The 27978-nt window shown below is 41.6% G+C and overlaps 1 protein-coding gene across 3 annotated transcripts in view; it reads left to right on the top strand.

Moving 5' to 3' along the window:
• Positions 1-27978, top strand: part of SHROOM3 (shroom family member 3) — a 530439-nt gene that overhangs the window by 271782 nt on the left and 230679 nt on the right. For all 3 annotated transcript variants that reach the window (XM_077476349.1, XM_077476350.1, XM_077476351.1), the window contains one exon: positions 19891-19971. In XM_077476349.1, the coding sequence (XP_077332475.1) occupies positions 19891-19971 (81 nt within the window). The remainder of the gene's footprint in view (positions 1-19890; positions 19972-27978) is intronic.

The raw sequence follows: 27978 nt of genomic DNA, 5'->3' as shown, positions 1-27978 counted from the left end.
AGAAGACTACAGATAAATAGATACAACTTATGTAGGAGGATTTGTTTTATCTCTGTGTATCACCTGAGGCCAGTCACTTCACTGGGTGTATGTAAGGTTTTACAACCACTTTAAAGGAGAGCTCTAGGAAAAGCACAACAATCAGTAAAACAAATCTTATATCTCATGGGGAATCTAGTGTGAGATCTGTCCTTTATAGGTCCTGGTGATACAGGGCAACTGCAGGCCCGGACTGGGACAAAAAATAGGCCCGGGCATTTTACGTTGAGCAGCCAACTTCCCCAGAGAGACTGGGTGGGGTTTGGACGTCAGTAGACATTCGCAGGGTGGCTGGTATTGTTCCTCCACCTGTAATGTGCAAGAACACTGTGATATAAAGGGGACTGCACTGTAAAGGGGCATTGCAATGATTACAACGCAGTCCCCTTTTATTTTACGATGTCCCATTCCTATTGTGGCCATACAATGCTTGTACTGTCTGTCTCCTATTGTGCCCACATTGCCCAGTGACACTGACCTTTCTCTCTGGTGGTGCTGGACAGCATGGCACTCTCTCTCTGGTGGTGCTGGAGAGCATGGCTCTCTCTGGTGGTGCGGGTACAGCGTGGCTCTCTCTCTCTGGTGGTGTGGGTACAGCATGGCTCTCACTGGTGGTGCCGGTACAGGGTAGCTCTCACTGGTGGTGCCGGTACAGCATGGCTCTGTCTGGTGGTGCGGATACAGCGTGGCTCTCTCTGGTGGTGCGGATACAGCGTGGCTCTCTCTGGTGGTGCGGATACAGCGTGTCTCTCTCTCTGGTGGTACAGGTACAGCATGGCTCTCTCTGATGGTGCAGGTACAGTGTGGCTCTCTCTGGTGGTGCGGGTATAGCGTGGCTCTCTCTCTGGTGGTGTGGGTACAGTGTGGCTCTCTCTCTGGTGGTGCGGGTACAGTGTGGCTCTGTGGTGGTGCAGGTACAGCGTGGCTCTCTTTCTGGTGGTGCAGGTAAAGCGTGGCTCTCTCTGGTGGTGCAGATACAGCGTGACTCTCTCTCTGGTGATTCGGGTACAGCGTGGCTCTCTCTCTGGTGGTGCAGGTACAGTGTGGCTGTCTCTGGTGGTGCGGGTACAGTGTGGCTGTCTCTGGTGGTGCGGGTACAGTGTGGCTCTCTCTGGTGGTGCGGGTACAGTGTGGCTCTCTCTGGTGGTGCGGGTACAGTGTGGCTCTCTCTGGTGGTGCGGGTACAGTGTGGCTCTCTATGGTGGTGCGGGTACAGTGTGGCTCTCTCTGGTGGTGCGGGTACAGTGTGGCTCTCTCTGGTAGTGCGGGTACAGTGTGGCTCTCTATGGTGGTGCGGGTACAGCGTGGCTCTCTATGGTGGTGCGGGTACAGCGTGGCTCTCTATGGTGGTGCGGGTACAGTGTGGCTCTCTCTGGTGGTGCGGGTACAGTGTGGCTCTCTCTGGTGGTGCGGGTACAGTGTGGCTCTCTCTGGTGGTGCGGGTACAGCGTGGCTCTCTCTCTGGTGATTCGGGTACAGCGTGGTTCTCTCTCTGGTGGTGCGGGTACAGTGTGGCTGTCTCTGGTGGTGCGGGTACAGTGTGGCTGTCTCTGGTGGTGCGGGTACAGTGTGGCTCTCTCTGGTGGTGCGGGTACAGTGTGGCTCTCTCTGGTGGTGCGGGTACAGTGTGGCTCTCTCTGGTGGTGCGGGTACAGTGTGGCTCTCTCTGGTGGTGCGGGTACAGTGTGGCTCTCTATGGTGGTGCGGGTACAGTGTGGCTCTCTCTGGTGGTGCGGGTACAGTGTGGCTCTCTCTGGTAGTGCGGGTACAGTGTGGCTCTCTATGGTGGTGCGGGTACAGCGTGGCTCTCTATGGTGGTGCGGGTACAGCGTGGCTCTCTATGGTGGTGCGGGTACAGTGTGGCTCTCTATGGTGGTGCGGGTACAGCGTGGCTCTCTATGGTGGTCCGGGTACAGCATGGCTCTCTCTCTGGAAGTGTGGGTACAGCATGATGGTGGCGCTCTCTCTCTGGTGGTGTGGCTATAGCATGGCTCTCTCTATGGCTTCCCCTGGCACAGTCCTCTCTTTTTCCTTTAGTTGTCCACTCAACTTCTTCCTGGGTTCCAGGCTCTCTTTCCCCCAGCAGAGTGCATGCTGGGGGCTGAAGTCTGCTGCCTGTGAATAACAATGAGGCTTACCTCCTTCAGTACTACATGTCCCATGATGCATGGCTAACCTCTTCTGATTGGCCCTCCACTGTGGCCAATGGGTACAGAACCAATCAGCAACAAGCCGAGCAGCCAAATGAGTTTAGAGCTGTGCACTGCTGACAGGAGAAGGGGGGGCGAGCAGGGGGTATACGCTGACATCACATAGCTCGCCTTCCCCTTGTCATATAGACACACGGAGAGGCAGAGCGGCTGCTCTGCATCTCCGTCCTTTCTCCTCTCCTGGCGTCCTGGTTGCCAGGTGCCCGTCGGCTGCCGGGCGCATGCGTGAAGCGGCGGCCTGGGTTGCCATGGATGGGCTTAGTAGGCAGAGAATGCCTCCGCTCCTCCCACCACCTGCGGCCGGTCCTGCATGTCCCTGCATGCAGCGCAAAACATTAGCGGCTGGCCCTGCCTTTTGGAACGCATGGCGGCGGAGGGCCCTGCATGTCACAGAAAGACATGCGGCCCGGAGAACCACGGCCCACCGGGCAAACGCCCGGTCTGCCCTATGGCCAGTCCGGGCCTGCTTTCAGTAGTAAAATATATACATATTAAAGTGTATGTACTGTATAGTCAAAATGTTTTCTTTTAGTTTTGGATAGAGTTGAGAAGGATTAAAATACCCAAGTTTTTTTTATCTTCTTTTTTTGCTGCCTTTGAGAGATTTCCCTTATCCTTCTTGTCTGAGACACATATCAGAAAGTATGAAGAAATCTCTATAAAGTAAGGGAATTCCTTACTTGTCACTGCCACTTCTGTCTCCATTAGGAACAGACGTTTTAATTTTTCCCTACTCCTTCCAAAACTCCAAAAAAAAGTGTTTCTCTCTATACATATATACACTTTAAATTGGAAAAACAATACTTTTTGCATTTTAAATGCTTCTCATTAGTAATTATTTACCTTTAAAAATTATTTAGAAAAATAATATATTGTTAAATCTGAATTTAACTTGAAAACAAAAACCTTACAAAAACATTAACAAAAAGAAAATAGGGGTTTTATGCTACACTTTCAGTTTTGAAACCAACTGTTTTCTTAGGGGGCAATTATTTCCTGGAGCTGCCCTTGGAAAGTATAGACAGATGACAGCTTTGAATTTTTAAGTAAGCCATGGTATTTTTATACCATACCATGACTTTACCATTAGTCAGGACTCCTTCCTTCATTTTGCTGGCCTGCCAGTGACCTCGGTCTGTAGTCTGAGGGGTCAGCACCTTTTATAGGGTGAGAGGTAGTTCAGGCCATGTCACATTGTAGGCCTTTGCACTGTAGTAGTCTCTAATTGTACAAAATTACATCTTGTGTTGTCTCTCTTCTTTCTACTAAAGTCTGACCTGTGGCCACATAAAACCATTTTACTTGATGCGACCCAGGGATGAACTGTGTCCCAGGGTAAAATAGAGTGATGTTAGTTAATGTTACCTTTCACACTTTGTAAACTGAAAGAACGACCACAGCCACACCTACCAAAGTGAAAGTATGAGAACCAGAAGTGATGAAAAATGGAAATAAAAACTGTTAGGTTAAAGCTACCCATCTAAGTAAAAATCCCTCAATGCTAAGTAAAATAAATATGGGTTGCATATTATATTAAAATAAGTAATAGCTCATTTTAGCTTCATCAATTTTAGAGTGTGCATAAGATTTGTCAATAAATCCCCTTCTTAGCAACACTGTTCTTAGTGGTTCCAGGGCACACTAGTCTTCATTAATAAAACTTATGAGTTCCTTGAAGGGCTAGGACCTTTTTTTCACTGTGGTCATCTGCTAACACACCGATATACCAGAGTTGATCTACTAGAGACTAGGGTTGCCACCTCATCCCTTTAAAACCGAGCTGAATTACACAGATTCTGAGGCGCACCCAATGTATTCCTTATGAAATCATGACATCATTAGTTGTTAGCGCACTGGTGGCTGATTGTATTGCTGCCCAATAAAAATGCGTGGCTTTGTGTAACAAAAAAGCAGGCTTTATCCACTTGCTGGCTTGTGGACCATTTTTAGGAATTTTGCCAAGATACTCTTGAAGAACCCAAAAGATGCCCCAGGGTGCCTGGTTGAAAAAAGGCGGAACTAGACAGTTGACATTGCAAGTGAATTTACACTTTGCGAGGGAAAGGCTGGGTTCACACCTATGCGAATTGGAAAACTCGCTTCCAATTCGTATATCAGGAGATTGTGACCGGCTCTCTATGGAGTCAGTTCACACATCTCTGCAGTGGCTCTGTGTGAATTGCACAGGAGCCCTGTGCGTCTTTTGGTTCGCTTCAGGTCCGAATTCAGACCAAAACTGAAATCGGACCTGAAATGGTGAATGGAGACGCACCAGACTCCTGCTGTGAGCCGCTGCATGTTCTATGTGAACACAGCCTAAGAAATGTGGCCAAAAGAAGGTTTTGCTTAGTGGTAGCAAGATGGACTATTGCAATTGTTCAGGAGGCAAAGTAAATGTAGAAATGTTCCCATGACTTTTGAGAATTAGTTCCAGTAAATTATAAGGTACTTTGTATGGGGATTGGGGAAGTTATACTCAGTGGGGTTGATTTACTAAAACTGGAGAGTGCAAAATCTGGTGCAGCTTTGCATGGTAGCCATTCAGCCAAAGGTGGCTGGTCCATATTAAAAATAAATTGTTCTATATTTGTGCAGAGCACTGCGGGGTGTCAGACTAATAGAAGTCTATTAGGTCCATCAATGTTTAACAAGCACGTGATTAAAGTCTGAGGCTCTAATTGGCTTGTTTAACACTGTACTCAGTGAGCAGAGCACTGTGCCCCAAGCCCGCCAACTTTTGATTTTTAGCAAATCAAAATTCGCCACCTGTAACTCCCCGTTACAATCAGGAGGCTAAAGATTTGGAACACAGAAGCTGCTGGGCATTAGGGCAGCCATTACCACACTGAAATGTGACTTTCAGGGAGCTTGGCTTTTTAATTTATTATGCTGTCCAATAGTTTTTCTCCAGTAACCGAATTTCAGTATTAAAACGATGAGTCTTGTTATGACATGATGGATGGTGCAGGAAGGTCTTACAAAAGCATAAAAATATAGACATCAGACAAGAAAAGCATTAGTAGGCAAGCAAGGAGACGTCCTGCCTATACAAGGAACAACCAAACATTTAAATTTTACACTTCACATATCATTGAACAGGAGCTCAGAGCATACAGGTATTACATAAGGGATACTCCAGGGGTTAAGAACGCCCCATCTCTCTACCTGGAGGGGTTTGCTTGCACCACCCCAAAAATTTTATCAATCAGCTTCCAACTTCATATAGAAAACAATGGACTACCGGCACAAAAAGGAACCAACAAATGATATCCTAGTTTGCTGCAATCAAATATGAATGTCACCTCGTGAGTGAACGAATTCTAAAAATGTGTATATGATATGGATTGCGCTAACTATCATCACTCTATACCAGCTCATTAAATATTGCTTCCTGATGACGCAAGACACTTTGCGAAACACGTAGAGACTGCTGGGAATTCTGTTCGTAACTTCCGTTGTATGGAAAACGAGGCTCGGAACGCACACTGTGGTTGTGGAACACACACCACTACTTGGAGAGGAGAGATTGGGTGACAGATCTGAACCCCATCCCCACGTACACGGCTGGAAATGCTTGATGCCAGCATATAGGCACAGGCGCATGTGAGTTTAACTATGTTTTTTACCTTTTTAAATAAATTTTGATTACATTCTACACCATGATGGCTATTTATATATCTTTGTGAGAAACAACTAGCACAAGAGGCATTTACATACTGCTTGGAGAGGCTGTTGGTGAAATCCATAACGGAGTGGTTATCCTAAATGAACCAAAGGCGCATATTCTGGTTTATCTGGTGAGTGGCCATTGCAACAGGTGGTGGTGAAGTCACTCATTTGGTGGATAAAAGAAGCACTTTATATAGGAGGAATATGTTTACACTGAAGTGATCACTCACTTAGGACATTCATTTGCACTGGAATTATTTTTTCTGTCCTTTTTTCATATATTTTTGTTGGTATTTTTTACAATATAGGATTGCACTTTATATATTGGTATTGAATACATATGTCTTCATTAATGGTGTATTTGTATTGAGGAAATCATAGAGGTTTTAATATATGCACCGCACTTTAAATTTGTATACGGCACTGTGAAAGCAATATTTAATGAGCTGGTATAGAGTGGTGATAGTTAGCGCAATCCATATCATATACACAACTTCCAACTTCAGTTTGTTTAATTAAGTCTTGAGAAAAAACCTGGAAGCTGATTGATTTCTATGCAGAACTGCACCAGATTTTGCACTGTTCAATTTTAGTCAATCCTATCAGTGACATTATAAAGTGCTATGTGGTGTGATTTCCAAAAATAGTGTGTATAGAAAAGAATATGGTGTATAGAAAAGAATATGGGAAATAAACTTATGTGTAATGCATGTGTGCCCAAATGCCCAAGTGGTACATAACTGCTATTGGCAGCAACTACATATGTAATCAAGGAGCACTTATTTGTATTCTCCAAGATGTTGCGACAACACCATTTACTTGTGTAAATTATATGCTATAGATCTCTGGTGCCTAACCTGCAGCCTCAGAGCCACAGGACCACATGCCACCCTTTGGTACTTATTGGGTGTCTCTCTGGCCTTCGCTGTAATTATGCTATAATAGCAATGATCTCTAGCAGCCTCATATAACTCATATAATATGTGCCTTCTCTAAATGTCTTTTAAAGCATATTTCCAGTCTCTAAGCACACCTGTAGTATTTCCTCGGCCTCTAACCATGTCTTGCAGTATGTCTACAGTCTTTAAAGAGGAACTGCAGTCTGCTCACATCATTTATAATAAAAACATCTTTGTCATGCTGAAGCTTCCCTCCAACCACTTTGCATATTATTTTATATATACTGTGATTCTGTACTTGCCAAATATGCTGCAGAAATCTCCCTCCACTAAATCTGGCTGCAACCATTTAACTGTTCACTTCCTGGATTTACTCAGACACACAGAAGCACACCTCCAGCTCTGCAGCCCTGCAGCTCTCATTGGCCCGCTTATGAATCACCCCCACCCCCCTCTCTTCCTGGTAAACTGAGAGAGAGCTGTGCATGGTCATAAACCTAGGCTAATGACCAGACAAGAAACAGGAAGTGGGCTGTGTAAGAATTTTTTTTTTACTATTCAAAGTTAAAACAACAAGGGCAGAAGATTTAATCGATAGAAAGTTGGAAAAATGACTGAAGGTCCACTTTAACTATAGCATTACTTATATTCAATTTTGTGTTTGGTCCCCTGGGGATGTCAAGGACCACAGTCTAGGCTGCCTTTATCTAGCAAGTTGACCACCTCCTGTTATAGATTTTACATTTCACATATAAGTATAGACATAAAGACATGACTCCTGTCAATGTCATTGACTCAATATTGCAGGTATACTCATGATAAGAGATTTATATAACACTGTTTTGTGGCTTGCTTGGGTTTTGGATTTCATATCATTCAGGTTTATGAATGGGTGAATCAATATTAAAAAAAAAGTGCTTGAAAGCAACTCAAGCTGCTAGATATAAATGGTAATACATAACACAGTAACGTCTGGTATGCTGCTACTACAAAAGTTTGTTATCTGGCAGAGTTCTAAAAAGAAAGTTTCCATTGAGATATACATCTAATCTTCAGATTGGAGGACAGCTCTTTTCAGACTACTACTTTACTTTGAACTGCTCATATTTGTCTAGATAACTTCCTATTATGCATTTGAGCGAAAGTTCAAAATCAAAGGAAATGTTTTTTTTTACAGCCTGTTCTTGTGAATAATATTATATTAATTATATTATATTTCCTGTTACATCTTTTATGCGCCCCAATCATCACTTGATCTCGATAGTTTGGCAGGATCAGTCAGTAACATTCTAACGTCTATAGGCCAAGGGTTCTTTTTAACTCATCATTCTCCTTGGCTGTATGTAATGCTGACAAGTATGCAGTTTTCACTAGCAGATAAGTAAAACAGTCTATTATCATTTGTGAGTGACAATTAGGCCATATATACTGTAGGTTAAAGTATGCTTGAATTTCTGCTTAAATATACTCAAATATTTAATATTTTTCACAGAAATGTCTTATAATTTTGTTGTCCTTTGCACTGTGCTCATTCAACAATATGACTTTCTATTGTTATACAGTATGCAATTCGAATTATGGAAGTTACGTATTGTTCAAAATCAGTCCTGGAAACTCTTTATTTTTGTTCTGTGATAATCTTTAATAAAAAAAATATTGAAACAGAAAAAAATGTAAAATAATAAAATATTGATAATAAAAAAATATTGAAATAGAAAAAAATAAAAAATTCCTGCAGGCAACAGTTAATTTTGCTTAATCTTGATCAAATTGTAAAAAGAAAAAAAATCAAAAGTATCAATTACAGACTATTGCTATTAGATAGACCCTGTTTATCTTGTTTCCAGTGGTACAGTTCTCCACTACAGAGAACCCTAAACCACAAAGGCAAACCGCATTCATTTCTCACTGCTGCCATCATTGTATATTTAACGTAATGTTGTTTTATTCCACATTACGACATGCTTTTAAGGTCCATATAAATAAATGATAATGTGGTATTTCAAAGGTATTTAGCATATTTTAAAGCATGGTTTTGTGTCTTCACCTAGCAACAACTTCTCTTCTGTTACATGACTTACGACAAAGAGCAAAGAATAAAGCTTGAGATAAGGTTGCAGAAACAATGACATCAGACTCAATAAGCATCGCTCATGAAAAGAAAGCGTTAAGATTCCATTGTGTGCCTATATGTATGTGTACTGCTATCTGAGTCGATATGCAGGTGTGAGCATGTGTGAATATGCATCGCTGTATACAGCCGTCAGAGCAACCGCAAGAATGTAAAGCCTGGTACACAATATAGGGCAGGCAATTTCTTTCCTCCAACAATGGGTTGCAAATTAAAAATTCACTCTATTGCCCCATCAACACAGATAGTGCTGAAAGGGGAATCCCTTCTGCAGAGCCATTGCATTCTCCGGGCGGCGGGGGGGGGGGGGGGGGGGAATGGGGGAATGGGGGAAGCTATCCCAGCTGGGAAAAGGCAATGAATATTGCTAGTGGCTATACTAGCAGCTAGCGATAATCGAATGTAAAATAAGGCAGGCTGGTTGTACCCAAGTTGATTGATCAATCAATTTGGTACATTCAGCCTGCCCATACATGGTTCGAATCTTGACTGGTTTCTGCTGAAATGGCCAAGATTTGAACCGTTTATGGCTGGCCCAAGTTTTTTTTGGTTCAACTCAGCAGGCTGAAGGATTAGTACAGTGGTCGACCATGCTGTGCTATTGTGTTCTGACAGGAGGAACACCCCCCGCCAGGATACAGTGATCAGCACTCATAGCCATTGGCTGCCAGCGCTGATTGGATGCTGGTTTTCCAGCATGCCCCTTTGTCTTTAGATTGTATAAGTGGCTTCTTGCTGGAAAGCCTGCAATAATTATAACAAAAATTGCCATTGACAGTATTTATTAAACAATTGAAAGACTCATGCAATTCATGTTGCCAACTATATTTTTTGTATTGTATTTTTCCATTGCAAAAAAAAAAAAAGCCACATTGTGCATGTGTGAACTCTTATATCCAGGAGTTTTAAGGGACTTCATTGAACACAGTTTGGTGTCTGTAAAAAGCACCGAAAGCTGGGATGTTGACCTTACCAGATACTCACATAGCCACTGAGAGGGCTTTCACACTGCGCCGCCCATAGTGTCAGCAGTAAAACGACTATTTTTAGCGGCGTTTTACCGTCGGATTTGCAGCGCATTTCGGGCAGTAGCAGGGAGCTTTTACCCCGCTAGTGGCTGAGAAAGGGTTAAAACAGCCCGCAATACGCTGCAATAGCGACGTTTTGCCGGCAGTATTGCAGCGCTGCCCCATTGATTTCAATAGGGAGCAGCGGTGGAGGAGCGGTAAACACACTGCTCCTTCACCGCTCCAAAGAAGCTGCTGGCAGGACTTTTCCTGGCATCCTGCCAGGGCACCGCTTCGCTCGGGCTTTCACACTGGAGGCGTGGTGCAGCAGTTTGAGGGCGGATTGAGGGTGGATTGCAGGTGCTATTTCTAATGCTATAGTGTCTGCAAAACGCCCTCGGTGTGAAAGGGGTCTCAAAAGGTGTTATTTAACTACACCTCTTTCTCTCCTACTTTTTTTTGCAGCAATTAAATAAATTCACCCAAAATTAGTGAATCAAAGATATTTTGGTGGGTTAATTGGTCTAAAATTGCCCCTAATATGTGTATGTATGTACGGGAGATAGGGACCTTATATTGTAAGCTCCTTGTAAGCAGGGACTGATGTGAGTGTACAGCATGTAAAGCAGAGTGTTAATTGTTGGTGCTATATAAATAAATGTAAAAAATAAATAATAAATACAATAAAGAAAAAATTGCATCTGTGTGTCTAACATGGGCAGGCATGCACTAATAGCCGGCCATCCAACCATCCGGACGCTTAACAAAGCTGGAAACCGATGAAAACTATTAGAAATACAGAGGTGCTGCTCCAAATCAGCTTTTGGAACACAGAGGCAAGCCTATTGTTGTCCCCCCTGTCTGCTTTTATACTCCATCAGCTCTGCAAACCCCGTGGACCGGATTGAGACATGGATACATCCCTATCTAATTTACATGCCTAAATCACTCTGACCTTTGTGAGTAGCCATTTGGCCGTATGTTTTTTATTTTTTAATAAATACTTTATCGTTTATACTGCACTTAGTCTGGCGCACCTTCTCCCTGTTTTTTGTGTTTTCAAATTCTTTAGAGAGCCCTGCTTCTCCTCTCAAGACTGTTGCTGCCGACGGTGCTTCTCCTATATTATTACAAATGCTATTGTTATTGACATTTTAAAATACTCATACTCAAATAGAGACTATACAGTGACTGATTCTTTGCGCCATCTGATCCCAAATATCTCTCTATTCAGGCATGCACTAATAACCTAAGGTACTAAGATTATCTAAAGTAAAAATAATTGCTGACTTTACTGTGTATAGTAATTGAAAAGAGCAGGTTAGCACTGTTTACCTTTGCTATACCAGTAAAAAAAAATGTGATACATTGTCCCTTGCAACACCTATGGTGGCCTGACACTGTTTGCTGATCCTATTTTAAGGCATGGTGAGACCACTGTAAAATTTATACCAAAAACTTTTGTAACATTTGTTAGGGGTTGGCCATCTTTTGATAGTTTTTCTCTAACTGCAATTATTATTTAGCTTCATCTGATTTAATTAATGCTAGGACTCTTGAAAGGCAAAATTCTGTCAACAAAGTTGTACAAAGGTTAATTGTTGTTGCCTGTAAAACAGATATTTCAGTTGCCATATGGTATACTTGTCTGTAGCTAGTAATGATTTGATAGATCTTTCTTTATTATCTATTAACTTTCTTAATTATGAGTCTATTTTGTTTACATCTATTGAGCTGGTTTCCTAAGTAATATGGGAATAGAAATCCCTTTAGTACTTGAAGAGTACTATATTCGCTAGTGACCCCATCAGAGAATTACCCATATAAGTTCCAACAACATTTTAATCATAGGCACCTGCACGGGGTGTGCCTGAGCACCTTCTAAGCACCCCTTTTGGCACAGATTTCCCCTGCTGCCTAGGACCCCCGTTTCCCCCCTGGAACACTGCCCGCTTCCCTCCTCTCCTGCTGGCTGCTGCTGCAGGCACACAGGAGGATGTTTCAAGATGGAGAGCAGGGGGTCATTTACTGGCCCCTTCCTTTTCTGATTGTAGCAATCGTTCCTATGTCCAGTCATAACTGAAGCATGGTAAAACTATGTTTACTATGCTTCAGTTTGTGAATGATCAGGAAGCCCCTCAGCACTTACTATTCATTCACTGTCCCGTGCAGCTGAGGCTGCAGAAAAAGGAACTGGGGAGTCTCTGTCCTCAGTCCTTTTCTCTATATCATTTTATATATGTATATATATATATATATATATATATATATATATATATATATATATATATATATATATATATATATAGATAGATAGATAGATAGATAGATAGATAGATAGATAGATAGATAGATATAGATATATATATATATAGATAGATAGATATAGATATATATATATAGATAGATAGATAGATAGATAGATATGGGTATAGTGGTTAGCACTCTCACCTAGCAGTAAAAAAGGTCACTGGTTCGAATCCCAACCACGACACTACCTGCCTGGAGTTTGCATGTTCTCCCTGTGCCTGTGTGGGTTTCCTCCAGGTACTCCAGTTTCCTCCCACAATCCAAAGGCATGCAGGTAGGTTAATTGGCTTCTGTCCAAAATTGGCCCTAGTATATGAAAGGGGACCTTGCATTGTTGGCTCCTTGAGGGTAGGGACCAATGTGAGTGTGCAATGTACAGGGATAGGGACATTTGTAGACACTCACTCAGGTTGAACTGGATGGATTGGTGTCTTTATTCAACCTTACTAACTATGTAACTATATATATATATATATATATATATATATATATATATATATATATATATATATATATATATATATATACAGTGGTGCTCACAAGTATACATACCCTGGCAGAATTTATGATTTCTTGGCCATTTATCAGAGAATATGAAAGATAACACAAAAAACATTTCTTTCACTCATGGTTAGTGTTTGGCTGAAGCAATTTATTATCAATCAACTGTGTTTACTCTTTTTAAATCATAATGGCAACAGAAACTACCCAAATGGCTTAATACCGAGTATTGCCCCCTTTTCCATCAATGACAGCTTGAAGTCTTTTGTCGCATTTGTGGATGAGGCTCTTTATCTTCTCTGATGGTAAAGCTGCCCATTCCTCTTGGCAAAAAGCCTCCAGTTCCTATAAATTCTTGGATTGTCTTGCATGAACTGCATGTATGAGCTCTCTCCAGAGTGGCTCAATGATATTGAGGTCAGGAGACTGAGATGACCACTCCAGAATCTTCACTTCAGTCTGCTGTAGCCAATGACAGGTCAACTTGGCCTTGTGTTTTGGATCATTGTCATGTTGGAATGTCCAAGTGCGTCCCATGCGCAGCTTCCTGGCTGATAAATGCTCCTCCAGTATTTTTTGATAACATACTGCATTCATCTTGCCATCAATTTTGACCAACTTTCCTGTGCCTTTGTAGCTTACACATACCCAAAACATCAGTGATCCACATCCGTGTTTCACAGTTGGAATAGTGTACCTTTCATTATAGGCCTTGTCCAATTGAAGCATTTATGGTTGTGGCCAAAAAGCGAAATTTTGGTCTCATCACTCCAAATTACTTTGTGCCAGAAGGTTTGAGGCGTGTTTCTGTGCTGTTTGGCGTATTGTAAGCAGGACACTTTGTGGCATTTGCTTAGTAATGGCTTTCTTCTGGCGACTCGACCATGCAGCCTCATCTTTCTTCAAGTGCCTCCTTATTGTGCATCTTGAAACAGCCACACCACATGTTTTCAGAGAGTCCTGTATTTCACCTTAAGTTATTTCTGGGTTTTTCTTTGTATCCTGAACAATTTTCCTGGCAGTTGTGGCTGAACTTGTAGTTGGTCTACCTGACCATGGTTTGCTTTCAACAGAACCCCTTATTTTCCACTTCTTGATTAGAGTTTGAACACTGCTGATTGGCATTCTCAATTCCATGGGTATCTTTTTATATCCCTTTCCTGTTTTATACAGTTCAACTACCTTTTCTCGCACATCCTTTGACAATTCTTTTGCTTTCCCCGTGACTCAGAATCCATTTAAACCACTTTGTGTCAACTTGTATACATGTTATCAGGCCAAAATCACCATAAACTTTTGATCAGGGTCATTTGGGTAGTTTCTGTTGCCATTATGAGTTAAAAAGAGTAAACACAATTGAATGATAATAAACGGCTTCAGCCAAACACTAACCATGAGTGTAAGAAATTATTTTGTGTTATCATTCATATTCTCTGAAAAATGGCCAAGAAATCATAAATTCTGCCAGGGTATGTAGACTTATGAGCACAACTATATATCTATATATATATATCTATATATATATATATATATATATCTATATATATATATATATATATATATATATATATATATATATATATATATATATATATATATTTTTTATATATATATATATATATATATATATATATATATATATTTATATTTATATATATAGATATATATATATAGATATATAAGCACTTATATGTATACACATGTGTGTTTGAGCTTTGGAGTGCACATTCTAATGCAATAGGCTGCACACCTAAGATTTTATTAAATGAAAATCACACATAACAATTTTTTTGGGATTCAGGCTAACATTCGTAATACTCAGTGGAGGGCCAAGTTGGGATTAAAAGTGGCCCCATATATAAAGTACAGCATCTCAAGTTTGCCTATACACAATTGTTTGATGACAAAAATTGTATGTATTATTCTTACTATGTTACAGTATTTTTATGTATTATTCCTACTATGGTACAATACTTTTATGTACTTTTCTAATTATGGTACCATGCTTTTATATATTATTTTTACTATGGTGCCATAGTTTTATGTCTTATTTTTACTATGGTACCATACTTTTTTGTATTATTCTTACTATGGTACAATAATGTTATGTATTATTCATATTATTGCAAAATAATTGTATGTATTAGTCTTACTATAGTATCATATTTTTATGTATTATTCTTACTATGGTACTATCATTTTATGTATTATTCTAATTATTGCATAATAATTGTATGTATTATTCTTACTAGGTACAATACTTTTATGTATTATTCTTACTTTGGTGCAATACATTTATTCTTACACCAGGACTCAACTACATAAAGTATATTCGTAATATTTGTGGACATTAATATGGCACAACATACCTATATTTGCAAAAATTGGCAAGACCTGTACAGTGGAGCTCAGACTGGAAAAGGGAAATGCAGGGTAGGGAGCCAATCAGTTGTGCTGCAGTGCAAAGAGCATACTGATAGGAGAAGAGAGCAGAAAGTCAGAGAGATAGGCTTATCAGTCTACTTCTTCTTTCACTGTCCAGTTACAAGCTGTAAGTGATCTGTAATGCTGCGTACACAGGACCGGACTTTCTGGCAGACTAGGTTCGACAGACAATCCGATCGTGTGTGGGTTAGTCTGATAATTTTTTTGTTATAAAAATCAGACAGACCTAGAAATAGAACATGTTTCTAATCTGTCCAACGGACTCAATTCCTATGGGGAAAAGTGTCCGTCTGTATGCGTGTCCAAGGGACCAAATACGACACAAGGGAAGCTATTGGCTACTGGCTATTGAACTTCCTTTTTTAGTCCCGTCTTACATCATCATGTTCAAAATTAACGAACTTTCGAATAGACTTAGTTTGTTCATGTGTGGCCAAGTCTGTTTGTTCGGAAGTCCATCGGAACTCTGCTGAAAAGTCAGTCGGGAAGACCATCGGACCTAGTCTGCCGGAAAGTCCGGTCGTGTGTACGCGGCATAAGTGTTACTTATCAGAAGCAGTGAAGAATTAAGTCTCCTGCCTTGCCACACAGGGTTGCGCTATGTGGTTGAGCTGTGTAAATCTTAGAAATGGATAGATCCTTTGGCAAGTAAAAGATCCCCCATATATGTATTTTACTTGAGTATTTGATTTGCCTGGAATTTAGCTTTAAGTATGATAATCTGTAGATTATCATGTATATTATATGTAGATTTTCAGCCTCATCCTTTCCCATCTCCCTTGGATACCTCAAATGGAAAGGCCTCTGCAGCTTTTCTTTTCATTGTATCATTTTCTGTCACTACAAAAGCCCTTGAGGCTCACTCAATATAGCAAATTGAAGACTATTAACAAGTGTTTCTCAATGAGTAACCATAAACACAATTCATCTGTTGCCTTTGTATAATAACAGTTTTATGTTGTGAAGACCTAAGTATTACCCTGTTTCCCCGAAAATAAGACCTAGCGTGATTGTCGGCGATGGCTACCATATAAGCCCTACCCCCCCAAATAAGCCCTACCCTGTTTCCCCGAAAATAAGCCCTACCATGAAAATAAGACCTACAAGAACTTTAACTACGGCTTATTTGGGGGGTAGGGCTTATATTGCAGCCATCACCGACAATCACGCTAGGTCTTATTTTCGGGGAAACAGGGTAGTGAAATATCCCTCAGAAAGCACTTGAAGTAGAATTGATTGAATAAGAATTCTGATTTAATTAAAAATCGGGAAATTGTTTTGAAATGAGTACCCCAAAAAAACAACAAAGTTCATCTATATATTATTCCAGCTTTCCTTGCAATGGGATAATAAGGAGTGGATAATAAGGAGGTTGATTTACTAAAGACAAATAGACTGTTCACTTTGCAAGGGAATTATCCCTTGAGATTAGTGAATGAAGTGAAGCCCATGTGACTTCATTCATCCAGTCATATTCAAGCAAAAATAAAATTAAATTAATTTTATTTGTATGTGATTGGGTATCGCATGCAAGCTATGGGGAAATTTCCATTGCACCATGCAACTTCCCTTGCAAAGTGAACAGCCTATTTTACTTTAGCAAATCAAGCCCTAGGTATTATGCCCCCTCTCCCCATTGTTTTACCAACTAAACTATACACAGTAGGATCAGAGCATGAAAAGCTTGTATTGGATTACCAACTGGTTATATCCACTCAGCGATTATGTGTTGAGATTAGATTTGGAGAAGAAATTAGAATTCAAACGTGTTCAATATCTGGCAATGATCTACTCATATGCCATGATTAATAAAAGGGAATTGCACTCTCCCAGTTTGACTTAAGTCATGTTATATAATGGAGAATATAAGGAGTGGAATTACCATGAAATTGGAACATTATAAACTGCAGCATAGAGCACATGTGCAAGAAATATGGCCTCATTGCTAGATGCCCTAAGAGATACAGGAAGTAGCAGGTATCACGGCCTGCTAGGCTCTACCAATACCTGTAATATTACTTTAGTGTGGAAAATCAGGGTTAACTCCACTTTAAAGTAAAAAAATGTAATTACTAGCAGTAGGTAAGATAAAAAATACTGCTTTTGCTGCATCCTCATATTTGGGCTGTCCCCTGGAGACTCATAACCCCCAAATGCTGCTCCTGTTCTTTATGGTTGTATGGTTTTCAGCATTATTCAACACACATTATGTGGGGCCAAGGCACTAAAGACCTACCTAGGGGTGCATCATCACACTGTCCTTGGTTTACACTACTGCTGTGCAATACGGCGCTCACATGTCCATACATGTACAGAAATAAAGACCACCATTGCTGGTGGAAAGAAGAGAAGGAAGAGCACCTCAAGACTCCAGAAAAGAGATGGAAAAAAAGGTTTACATATGATTTTATTTTATTTTTTTTAAATGTGAAAGGAGCCGGAGTGGACAGGATGGGGGTGAGCTCTGTGCTCATCCTGGAGTTGGGATTTAAGGTTGCTTGTAGGTTAAACTTCAGAACATGACTTTATGAGCTTTAGAAAATGTAAACAAAGGAATCAAAATTCCACCACAGAACAATGTGTACAAGTAAAAGAACATTTTAATTGAACATATTTGACCTACTATTGACAGTCAGTGACTTGAAGCATGTCATTAAAGTCTTAGAACAACTTGAGATTGGGATGGGTGGCATTTAAACAATGAAATGCAGCACATTATTGGTTTGCTATGGTTAATATCAAGCTTAGGGCTAATAAGGCTGCATTTCAGCTTGCCATCATTTGTTTGTCCTAGTTAATGTCACAAAATAATAAAATGACCATATACTGTATACAGTATATACATTTATAGGACCCTCTGATCCCTCCTGTATTGAATTGTATTATAACTGTACTGTCTGCCCTCATGTTGTAAAGCGCTACGCAAACTGTTGGCGCTTCATAAATCCTGTGCAATATTAATAATAATATAGTGTAACCTGTTTATATTATATGATCAATGAATAAGTGGCTCAGATCATTGCTTGTCAGATAAGTAATGGTATTTCAATTTACCATTTGATAATAACTGAAACCGATTGGATTGAAAGTGATAAAACAACATCTTTTTTTTATCATGAAAGGAGCATGTCACATTTGTCATGAGTGATATTATTCTTATTATACAGGATTTATATATTGCGCCAACAGTTTACGCAGCGCTTTACAATATAAAAAGGAGACAATACAGTTATAATACAATAACACACAAGAGGATTAAGAGGGTCCTGCTCAGAAGAGCTTACAATCTAATAGGGTGGGGCAGGTGGTACAAAAGGTTGTAACTGTGGGGAATGAGCTGATGGAAGATACATAATATATAATTTATAATGATTTATTGAAACACATATTATTATCACTTGTCAATAGAAGAATGTTTCATAATATACTGTAGTATATACTGTAGTTTAATTAATCCTGAAACAACCTTTGGTTTGTGGTTTGCATGAGCATATATTGTTATAGATCTGTGTGTTCAGAATGTTCCAAGACGCAGCTATAATTAGTAAAGTGTTTTGTTTTTTTTCTGGCTGCATGCATTCCCAATTTCTTGATGATTGTGATGCTAAAATACTACTTTTAGTGCATAGTAGTAAAATGCATGCAAACCATATTATTGTGGGATTTGCTCAACAAATTCTGAAAAGTTGTATATTTCTTGTATACTTCTTGGGAAAATGCATATGTGAAAATGCTTTATGCATTTGTTGGTAGGGCTATCCAAAAATGCTGTACTTGCAGTGGTATAAATACCAGTAGAGTGTGGTACCAGTGAATTGCAGGTAGCATGATAGAATTGCAACTGGTGTAGTTGTACTCATTCTAGAGGACCTATTTTTGAATCACCAGAGTTTCATATTATAGGACATTATATTAAGAACCTGGAATTCCAGAATGATGTCACAAATGACAGTTGGCTTCCTATAATGCTGCATACACACGACCGGGCTTTTCGACGGACTTGGTCCGGCGGACAATCCGACGGGCTTTGCAGCTGAGGTCCGCCGGACTTTCAAACAAACGGACTTGGCCACACACGATCACTCCAAAAGTCTGAAAGATTCGAATTAGATGACATAGAATAAGGAAGTTCATAGCCAATAGCTGCCCTAGCGTCGGTTTTAGTGTGTCGGACTAGCACACAGACAACCGGATTTTTTGACCGGACTCGAGTCCGTCGGAAAGATTTGAAGAAAGTTTTATTTCTAGGTCTACCAGACTTTTGGAAAGAAAAGGTCTGCTGGAGCCCACACACGATCAAATTGCCTGCTGGATTCCAGTCCGCCGGACCAAGTCCGTCAAAAAGTCTGGTCGTGTTACGTGGCATAAGTCTTTATTAAGACTCTTATTAAAGGATAGGAAGAATTTAACCGGACTTTCTGTGCGACACAAAAAGTTCCTTTTCTAGATTCTTTGTATAGTTCAAGTCAATATTATCTTTTGGTAACTTATGGTATCCTGACCACTTTTCAATGTCTTTCAATTTCACCAGTACTCTGTATATGAGCCTGTACATTTATGTGTGCTTTTGTATGTACCTCTAACCATGTATCTTTTTATTAGAAAAAGTTAAACAACAGCACTGGTCCAAAAAGTGTGGTACAAGCTTTTTTAACAGAGGTCTTTTTGTTTCTTTTAAGATTATTACCTGTAACTGATAGCAGTCACTGCTTGGAAAAGGAAGCATCCCTTAACAACTACTCAGGAGCAGCACCTGAACAGTAAGTGATGTGGTTTACTATATAGACTGCTGTTTTATATAATACAATGTATTCCTTTTATAGCTAAATTTAGCTACACCAGATGCTTCCATTTACTGAATGATACATACATCAGAAGTAAAGGCAAATATAAAAACACATTTAAGTATGTATTAAAAATGATGTATTGGGTTTGCAGTGTGAACAAAACATGCTTAGTTGCATTGTAGTCTAACATCTTCAGAGAACTGGAGGCTGAGTTATTTGGGCAACCTAAAGAAGGAGGAAAGCATCAATAGGAGCATTCTATCTCTAAGTGTAATCAGTAGGCAGCTTACACAGGAAGTGGTTGCATTGCATCATCTAAAGCTGGCTTTATTCTGATAACTTTTTTAAGGCCGGTACACACGGGCCAAATGTCGGGCGGCATCAGCCGGTTCAATAGAATTCAACCGACATTCGGCCCGTGTGTAAGGCTGGGTTCACATTGCAGCGGTGACGAGAATCGGATGTGATTTGCACTGCACTGCAGTGCAAATCACATCTGATCTATGCGATGCGAGTTCAGCCATACAGATAGTATGGCTGAATTCGCATCGCATCCGGCCGAAACTCGCACAGGACCCTTTTTTCCGATCCGCAGCAGAATCGGATCGCATGGGTGTTCACACCATGCGATCCGATTCCTGTCCGAGTTTGCAGATCGCACTGCGATATGCGAACTGATCTGGGGGGGTCATTAACGTTTCACTGACACTCCCAGCAGTTCGCATAGGGCAGTGTGAACTGCCGCCGGGAGGCATGCGATGCGGGAACCCACAGCGGATTTGCAGCGTTCCCGCATCGCTGCAATGTGAACCCAGCCTAATGCAGTCAGTTTGACTGTCTCCTGTTGAAGGGGCATGACCAAAGAAGGTCTGCCAATCAACGCTCTCAGGCAATGGCTGAAACTACTGACTGGAGTGTTCTGGTGGGGGGGGGGGGGGGGGGCTGGCTTCCTGTCAGAACACAATAGAACAGTAGGGGAGATCGCTGTACTAATGTCGGATAGTTAGTACAGAGGCTCCTCCTGAGCTGTCAGTTTTTTTTTCATTCAGCCCTGCTGGGTTGAACAGAAGAAAAACTACTAGTGTGTACTAGGCTTTAGTTTAAGCTATGGGCTCAAAAAAAAAAAAAAAAAAAGAAGAAATCAAACAGATACCTTCATCAATGCTACCAGCACAGATGGACGAATCACCTGCTGTGCCTATTGTATTCTGTCAACTGCCACTGATGACTGTCAGAATACTCAAACTGCATCTTGGACAACTGTTACGCATACCTTGCCAGGCCATACTAAAGAAAGACCATACTGAGCTTTGCACATGCACACTGGCTGGAAACTGTGCAAAGGCTAGATGCATACTTCCTAGCTAGATTGGGGCTGTAAGATGCAAAGGCTGTAAGGCCAAAAAACTGAAATGACATTTTGTGGCCTGTCATCTTATTAGCTGTTCTTATCAGTTAGCTGATGTGATGTTGGGTTGGTGATTATTTTTTTTTGTATTTCAGTTCATTTTTAATTCTTTGCCTTTGAGGGATCGTTGATAAAATCATCAAATTATCTCTGGGCAGGCTTAGTTGCGGTAGATTTGTTTACATTTTAATATATATTTATTCAGTGAATTGCTCATATCTTGTGCTAGGTCTGCAGTTACACTGCTAGCTGACTTTGCAACAGGTAAGCTGTTTAACCAGTTGCTGACCGCCGGCCGTCAAAAAACGGCCAGGCGGCGCAGCTATTGCGGCGGGAGGCCGTCATATGACGGCCTCCCGTTTAAACAGGGATGCGCGCGATCGTGCGCGCGCATCCCTGTTTCTTCGGTGGCGGCGTGTCACGGAGACACCGCTCGCCACCGAAGGGGGTGAACAGCCATTCGTTATGGCTGTTTACCACGTGATCGGCCGTGATGAAGTCACGGCCGATCACAGATGGTCACACCCCCTACGTGCACGGCGCATGCGCGCGATCGCGAGCGCGCTGCGCGTGCACGTCGGTGGCGGCGTGTTCCCCGGGAACACTGCTCGTCACCGACACTGGTAAACAGCCATTGGCTGGCTGTTTACCCACGTGATCGGCTGTGATCCTTTCACAGCCGATCACTAAAAATGTAAACAAACCGCGGTAACGGGATGTTACCGGGTTCTCCTCCTCACACACTGATCGTGTGTGAGGAGGAGATTGCGGTAACATCTCGTTACCGCCTACAGTACACATCAAGCACACTGATTCCCCCCCCCCCCAATAAAGAGGACCTGTCACCACCCCTCATAATACCTGTCAATCACAGTCCATCAGAGTACCTGTCACAGTCCATCAGAGTACCCGAGTACCTGTCCCAGCCCATCAGAGTACCCGAGTACCTGTCCCGGCCCATCAGGGTACCCGAGTACCTGTCCCGGCCCATCAGAGTACCCGAGTACCTGTCCCAGCCCATCAGAGTACCCGAGTACCTGTCCCAGCCCATCTGAGTACCCGAGTACCTGTCCCAGCCCATCTGAGTACCCGAGTACCTGTCCCAGCCCATCTGAGTACCCGAGTACCTGTCCCAGCCCATCTGAGTACCCGAGTACCTGTCCCAGCCCATCTGAGTACCCGAGTACCTGTCACAGTTCATCTGAGTACCCGAGTACCTGTCCCGGCCCATCAGAGTACCCGAGTACCTGTCCCAGCCCATCAGAGTACCCGAGTACCTGTCCCAGCCCATCAGAGTACCCGAGTACCTGTCCCAGCCCATCAGAGTACCCGAGTACCTGTCCCAGCCCATCTGAGTACCCGAGTACCTGTCCCAGCCCATCTGAGTACCCGAGTACCTGTCCCGGCCCATCAGAGTACCCGAGTACCTGTCCCGGCCCATCAGAGTACCCGAGTACCTGTCCCGGCCCATCAGAGTACCCGAGTACCTGTCCCGGCCCATCAGAGTACCCGAGTACCTGTCACGGCACATCAGAGTACCCGAGTACCTGTCACGGCACACCAGAGTATCCGAGTACTTGTCACGGCACATCAGAGTACCCGAGTACCTGTCACGGCCCATCAGTGTACCCGAGTACCTGTCACGGCCCATCAGGGTACCCGAGTACCTGTCACGGCCCATCAGGGTACCCGAGTACCTGTCACGGCCCATCAGGGTACCCGAGTACCTGTCACAGTCCATTAGAGTACCGAGTACCTGTCACAGTCCATTAGAGTACCGAGTACCTGTCACAGTCCATTAGAGTACCGAGTACCTGTCACAGTCCATTAGAGTACCGAGTACCTGTCACAGTCCATTAGAGTACCGAGTACCTGTCACAGTCCATTAGAGCACCGAGTACCTGTCACAGTCCATTAGAGCACCGAGTACCTGTCACAGTCCATTAGAGTACCGAGTACCTGTCACAGTCCATTAGAGTACCGAGTACCTGTCACAGCCCATCTGAGTACCTGAGTACCTGTTCCAGTCCATCTGTGTACCTGAGTACCTGTCACCGCCCTTCAGAGTACCCAAATACCAGTCACCAAACCATCAGAGTACCTGTCACCAGGCCATCAGAGTACCCGAGTACCTGTCACCAGGCCATCAGAGTACCCGAGTACCTGTCACCAGGCCATCAGAGTACCCGAGTACCTGTCACCAGGCCATCAGAGTACCCGAGTACCTGTCACTAGGCCATCAGAGTACCCGAGTACCTGTCACCAGGCCATCAGAGTACCCGAGTACCTGTCACCAGGCCATCAGAGTACCCGAGTACCTGTCACCAGGCCATCAGAGTACCCGAGTACCTGTCACCAGGCCATCAGAGTACCCGAGTACCTGTCACCAGGCCATCAGAGTACCCGAGTACCTGTCACCAGGCCATCAGAGTACCCGAGTACCTGTCACCAGGCCATCAGAGTACCCGGGTACCTATTTGCAGCCCATGTCTCATAGAATATACGTTGGGGTGTTTACTTTCCAAAATGGGGTCATTTTGTGGGTAATTTCACTGTCCTGGTGGTCCAGGACCTTCAGAAGTGTGATGGGTAGGAATGAAATAAGATGTGTCATTTATGCTCCTAGAACGCCTGAACGTACTACTTCAATGTTCGGCCTCTCTATGTGGCCAGGCTGTGTAAAAGTCCTACACATGTGGTATCGCCATACTCGGGAGGAGTAGCAGAATGTATTTTGGGGTGTAATTTTTGCTATATACATGTTATGTGTTAGAAATATCTTATAAATTGACAATTTTGTGTAAAAAAAAAATGCGTTTTAATTTTTTTCCACATATTCCAAAAACCTCTGGAAAAAAATGAACCGTTCAAAAGACTCATTCTGCTTCCCAGATTATACGTTGGGGTGTTTGCTTTCCAAAATGGGGTCATTTTATGGGAAATTCCATTGTGCTGGTACTCCAGGGCCTTCAAAAGTGTAATAGGTGGTTGAGAAATGAGATGCGTAATTTTTGCTCATAGAACGTCTGAAGGTACTACATCAATGTTAGTGCTCTGTATGTGGCCAGGCTTTGTAAAAGTCTCACACACGTGGTATCGCTGTACTCGGGAAGAGTAGCAGAATGTATTTTGGGGTGTCATTTTTGCTATATACATGCTATGTGTTAGAAATATCTTATAAATTGACAATTTTGTGTAAAAAAAAATGCGTTTTAATTTTTTTCCACATATTCCAAAAACTTCTGGAAAAAAATTAACCATTCAAAAGACTCATTATGCCTCACAGATTATACGTTGGGGTGTTAGCTTTCCAAAATGGGGTGATTTTATGGGAAATTCCATTGTGCTGGTACTCCAGGGACTTCAAAAGTGTAATAGGTGGTTGAGAAATGAGATGCGTCATTTTTGCTCGTAGAACGTCTGAAGGTACTACATCAATGTTGGTGCTCTGTATGTGGCCAGGCTGTGTAAAAGTCTCACACATGTGGTATCGGCGTACTCGGGAAGAGTAGCAGAATGTATTTTGGGGGGTAATTTGTTGTATGCATATGCTGTGTGTGAGAAATAACCTGATAATATGACAATTTAGTAAAAAAAAAAAAAAAAAAAAAAAATCTTCATTTTGCAAAGAATTGTGGGAAAAAATGACAACTTAAAAAAACTCACCATGCTACTTACTTAATACCTTGGGATGTCTACTTTGTAAAAAGGGGTCATTTGGGGGGTATTTGTACTTTCCTGACTAGTTAGAGTCTCAAGAAATTAGGTACACCTGATGTACTGAAGGCCTGATCAGAAGTGATGAATTTTCAGTGATTGGCACCATAGATTGTAGACTCTATAACTTTCACAAAGACCAAATAATATATACTAATGTGGGTTATTTTTACCAAAGATATGTAGCAGTATACATTTTGGCCAAAATTTATGAAGAAAAATTACTAATTAGCAAAAATTTATGACAGAAACGAAGAAAAAGGCATTTTTTTCACAAAATTTACGTTTTATTTTATTTATAGCACAAAAAATAAAAAACCCACTAGTGATTAAATACCACTAAAAGAAAGCTCTATTTGTGTGGAAAAAAGGACGCAAGTTTCATATGGATACTGTGTTGGATGACTGAGTAATTGTCATTCAAAGTGTGAGAGCGCTGAAAGCTGAAAATTGGTCTGGTCAGGAAGGGGGTGTAACTGCACTGTACTGAGGTGGTTAATTACAGCTTTCCACCAGCTTCTCCGTCGTGATCATCAGTCTGGTATCCATTTTGCTCTCTGCCTGCTGTCTCATCAACACATGATGTCACTCAATCTATTGACACGTTAGCAGTCTCTTCTTACATACTGCAAAATCACTTCACTACTTGACCTTACTCCCTTAAGATGTTGTTTTCTCCTCCATACCCATTACCTATTCACTTCACAAATCATCTCACTTTCTAGCTGTGATGGAAAAGCTAAACCGCATACAGTGTTTGTAATCTTTGTATTCACAGCTTAATTTTGTTACATTTTGACTGCATGATGCTTCATGTCATGTCAACAGTAAGTTGAAATGTAAAAAGGACTACTTTACAATGCAATTACTGCCAAGACAATGGAAAGGATCCTTATGCCAAGATTGTAAATTGAGGAGCCACACCACTTTTAAAAGCTCTAGATATGACTTTATTCCAATAAAAGATCAGAGGAACAGTTGAAAGAATAGCCAATATAGATAGTTGAAAGAAAAGCCAATAGACAGCCTCTATTGTCAGGGCTTGATTGAAAACCATATGCTGTAAATTGACCAGAAGTGGACTGGTAATGGTATTCCTTCAAGTGTGATTGCAAGCATAGGGCTTGTGCTTAGGTTTGCCACCTAATCACTTTAAACCCAAACACATATTAATTACACAGGTTTTGAGGCTAATTTTATTCAGATAAGGCGCCAAGTGTGTATAATTACCATCTTAATCAGCCACAGAACCTGTGTAATCATTATGTGTTCAGTTTTAACGGGATAGGTGGCAACCCTACTTGTGCTAACAAATCACACAGAAAGAAATACCATAAAAGGTTCAGTTCACTTCTAGTACATTTATATGGGTTTCAATCTCAAGCCCTGGTGAAGAGAGTGGTTTTGGACTTCTGAAACGAATTGGATTACTCTTTCTATTGTCCTCCTGATCTTTATTGGAACAAATGTTGTATATGGAGCTTTTAGTAGTGGTGTGACGCTTCAATTTCTATTTTTGTTACATTACACTGCAAGCCAAGAAGACTGCTGAGATGCTCTGGGGTGTAAAAACCACCTGCCCTGGAATCAGATCACCTACATCAACAACACTAACAATAAAATAAGATAGCAATAACAATATGAGAGCCTTATGGGTCCAGGATCTTTTCCCCACTTTCCTTCATGGTCTTCAGATTACTGCACCACTTGTCAACTATTTTTGGTCCTGTATCAATGGTCTTTAGGCTTGTGTTGATGAATCAGTTTAACACCAGTTTGACAGGTAAAATTGACCTACAGTTGACTGACTCTGACTTGCATTTGACCTGCTTCAAGAAGGTTTTGCATTCATATTAGAATGTACAAATATGCAAAACCTGTCTAGAGCACGTCCCTGCTGAAGACTTGAAATAAAAAATGTCAATTACAGCAGAAGGTACTGGCGTTATGGTACTGGCCCTGTCATTTGTGGCTTGCTTGTCTGTGTGTATATGTGGACTGGCGTGGAATTTACCAAGACTGCTCAGCACTAAGGTGGCTATATATTGATGCACTAGTTGAAATTTGAGCAGTGGGTGGCCCTGACAGCACCCAATCACCTGACATTGATCCAAAAATCAGTGGAGCCATGCAGATAGTTCTCTGCCAAACAGTGATTTCAGCCAATCAGCTACAGCCACTCTTTTGCAGCACCCACTGTATTCTGACAGCCACTGGAGCTGGCTGTCAGAATACATTAGCTTCAGTGATAATTTCCCGACGTTGAGGGAAATGTCTCCAATGGGCAAACAGACAAAAACAAAAATATATTTTTAGTAGAGTATGAAGGATTAGTTAGAACCTCTGACAATATTTTTATTGCTGTATGTGCCTGGTGTCTGCTAAGATGATGACTGCTCCTTTAATTTCATGTATGGGTGTCATAGGGACAGGAAATGGAAGAAAATCCTCCAACCTTCCCAGTGGGATCACAGACAGAAATAAAAACCTGACAATAAACTCAGCTATATTAAAAATTAAAAATTAAATGGCTAACATTAGGCTTTAATTAAACAGCAAAATTCACTGCAGTTCAAACACATTGAACATATAGCAGCTAAATAAAAAATAGCTGTACCACGTTTGGCAAAGTTTGATCACATGAATTATTGAGCACAACTTAGTGTACTTTACATGTTGAAGTTGCTTTATTCTCCCAGTTTGGCCCTATGATGATAACAGTAACCTTACTTACCCGTTTACCTTACTATGATACTGAAATGTTAATCTGCCTTATTAAGAAGCAGATCAGTGACAAATACACTGAATAGTTTGAAATTACCTTCCTTGAAGCCTGCTACTTAGGAATTAAATCC

This window comes from Lithobates pipiens, unplaced genomic scaffold (assembly GCF_037356315.1).
Source record: "Lithobates pipiens isolate NorthernLeopardFrog02 unplaced genomic scaffold, aLitPip1_a1.2 Scaffold_13, whole genome shotgun sequence".
In the NCBI taxonomy this organism is placed as follows: Eukaryota; Metazoa; Chordata; class Amphibia; order Anura; family Ranidae; genus Lithobates; species Lithobates pipiens.
Note: the sequence above shows the minus strand (reverse complement) of the source record. Positions and strands in the feature narration are given on the sequence as shown.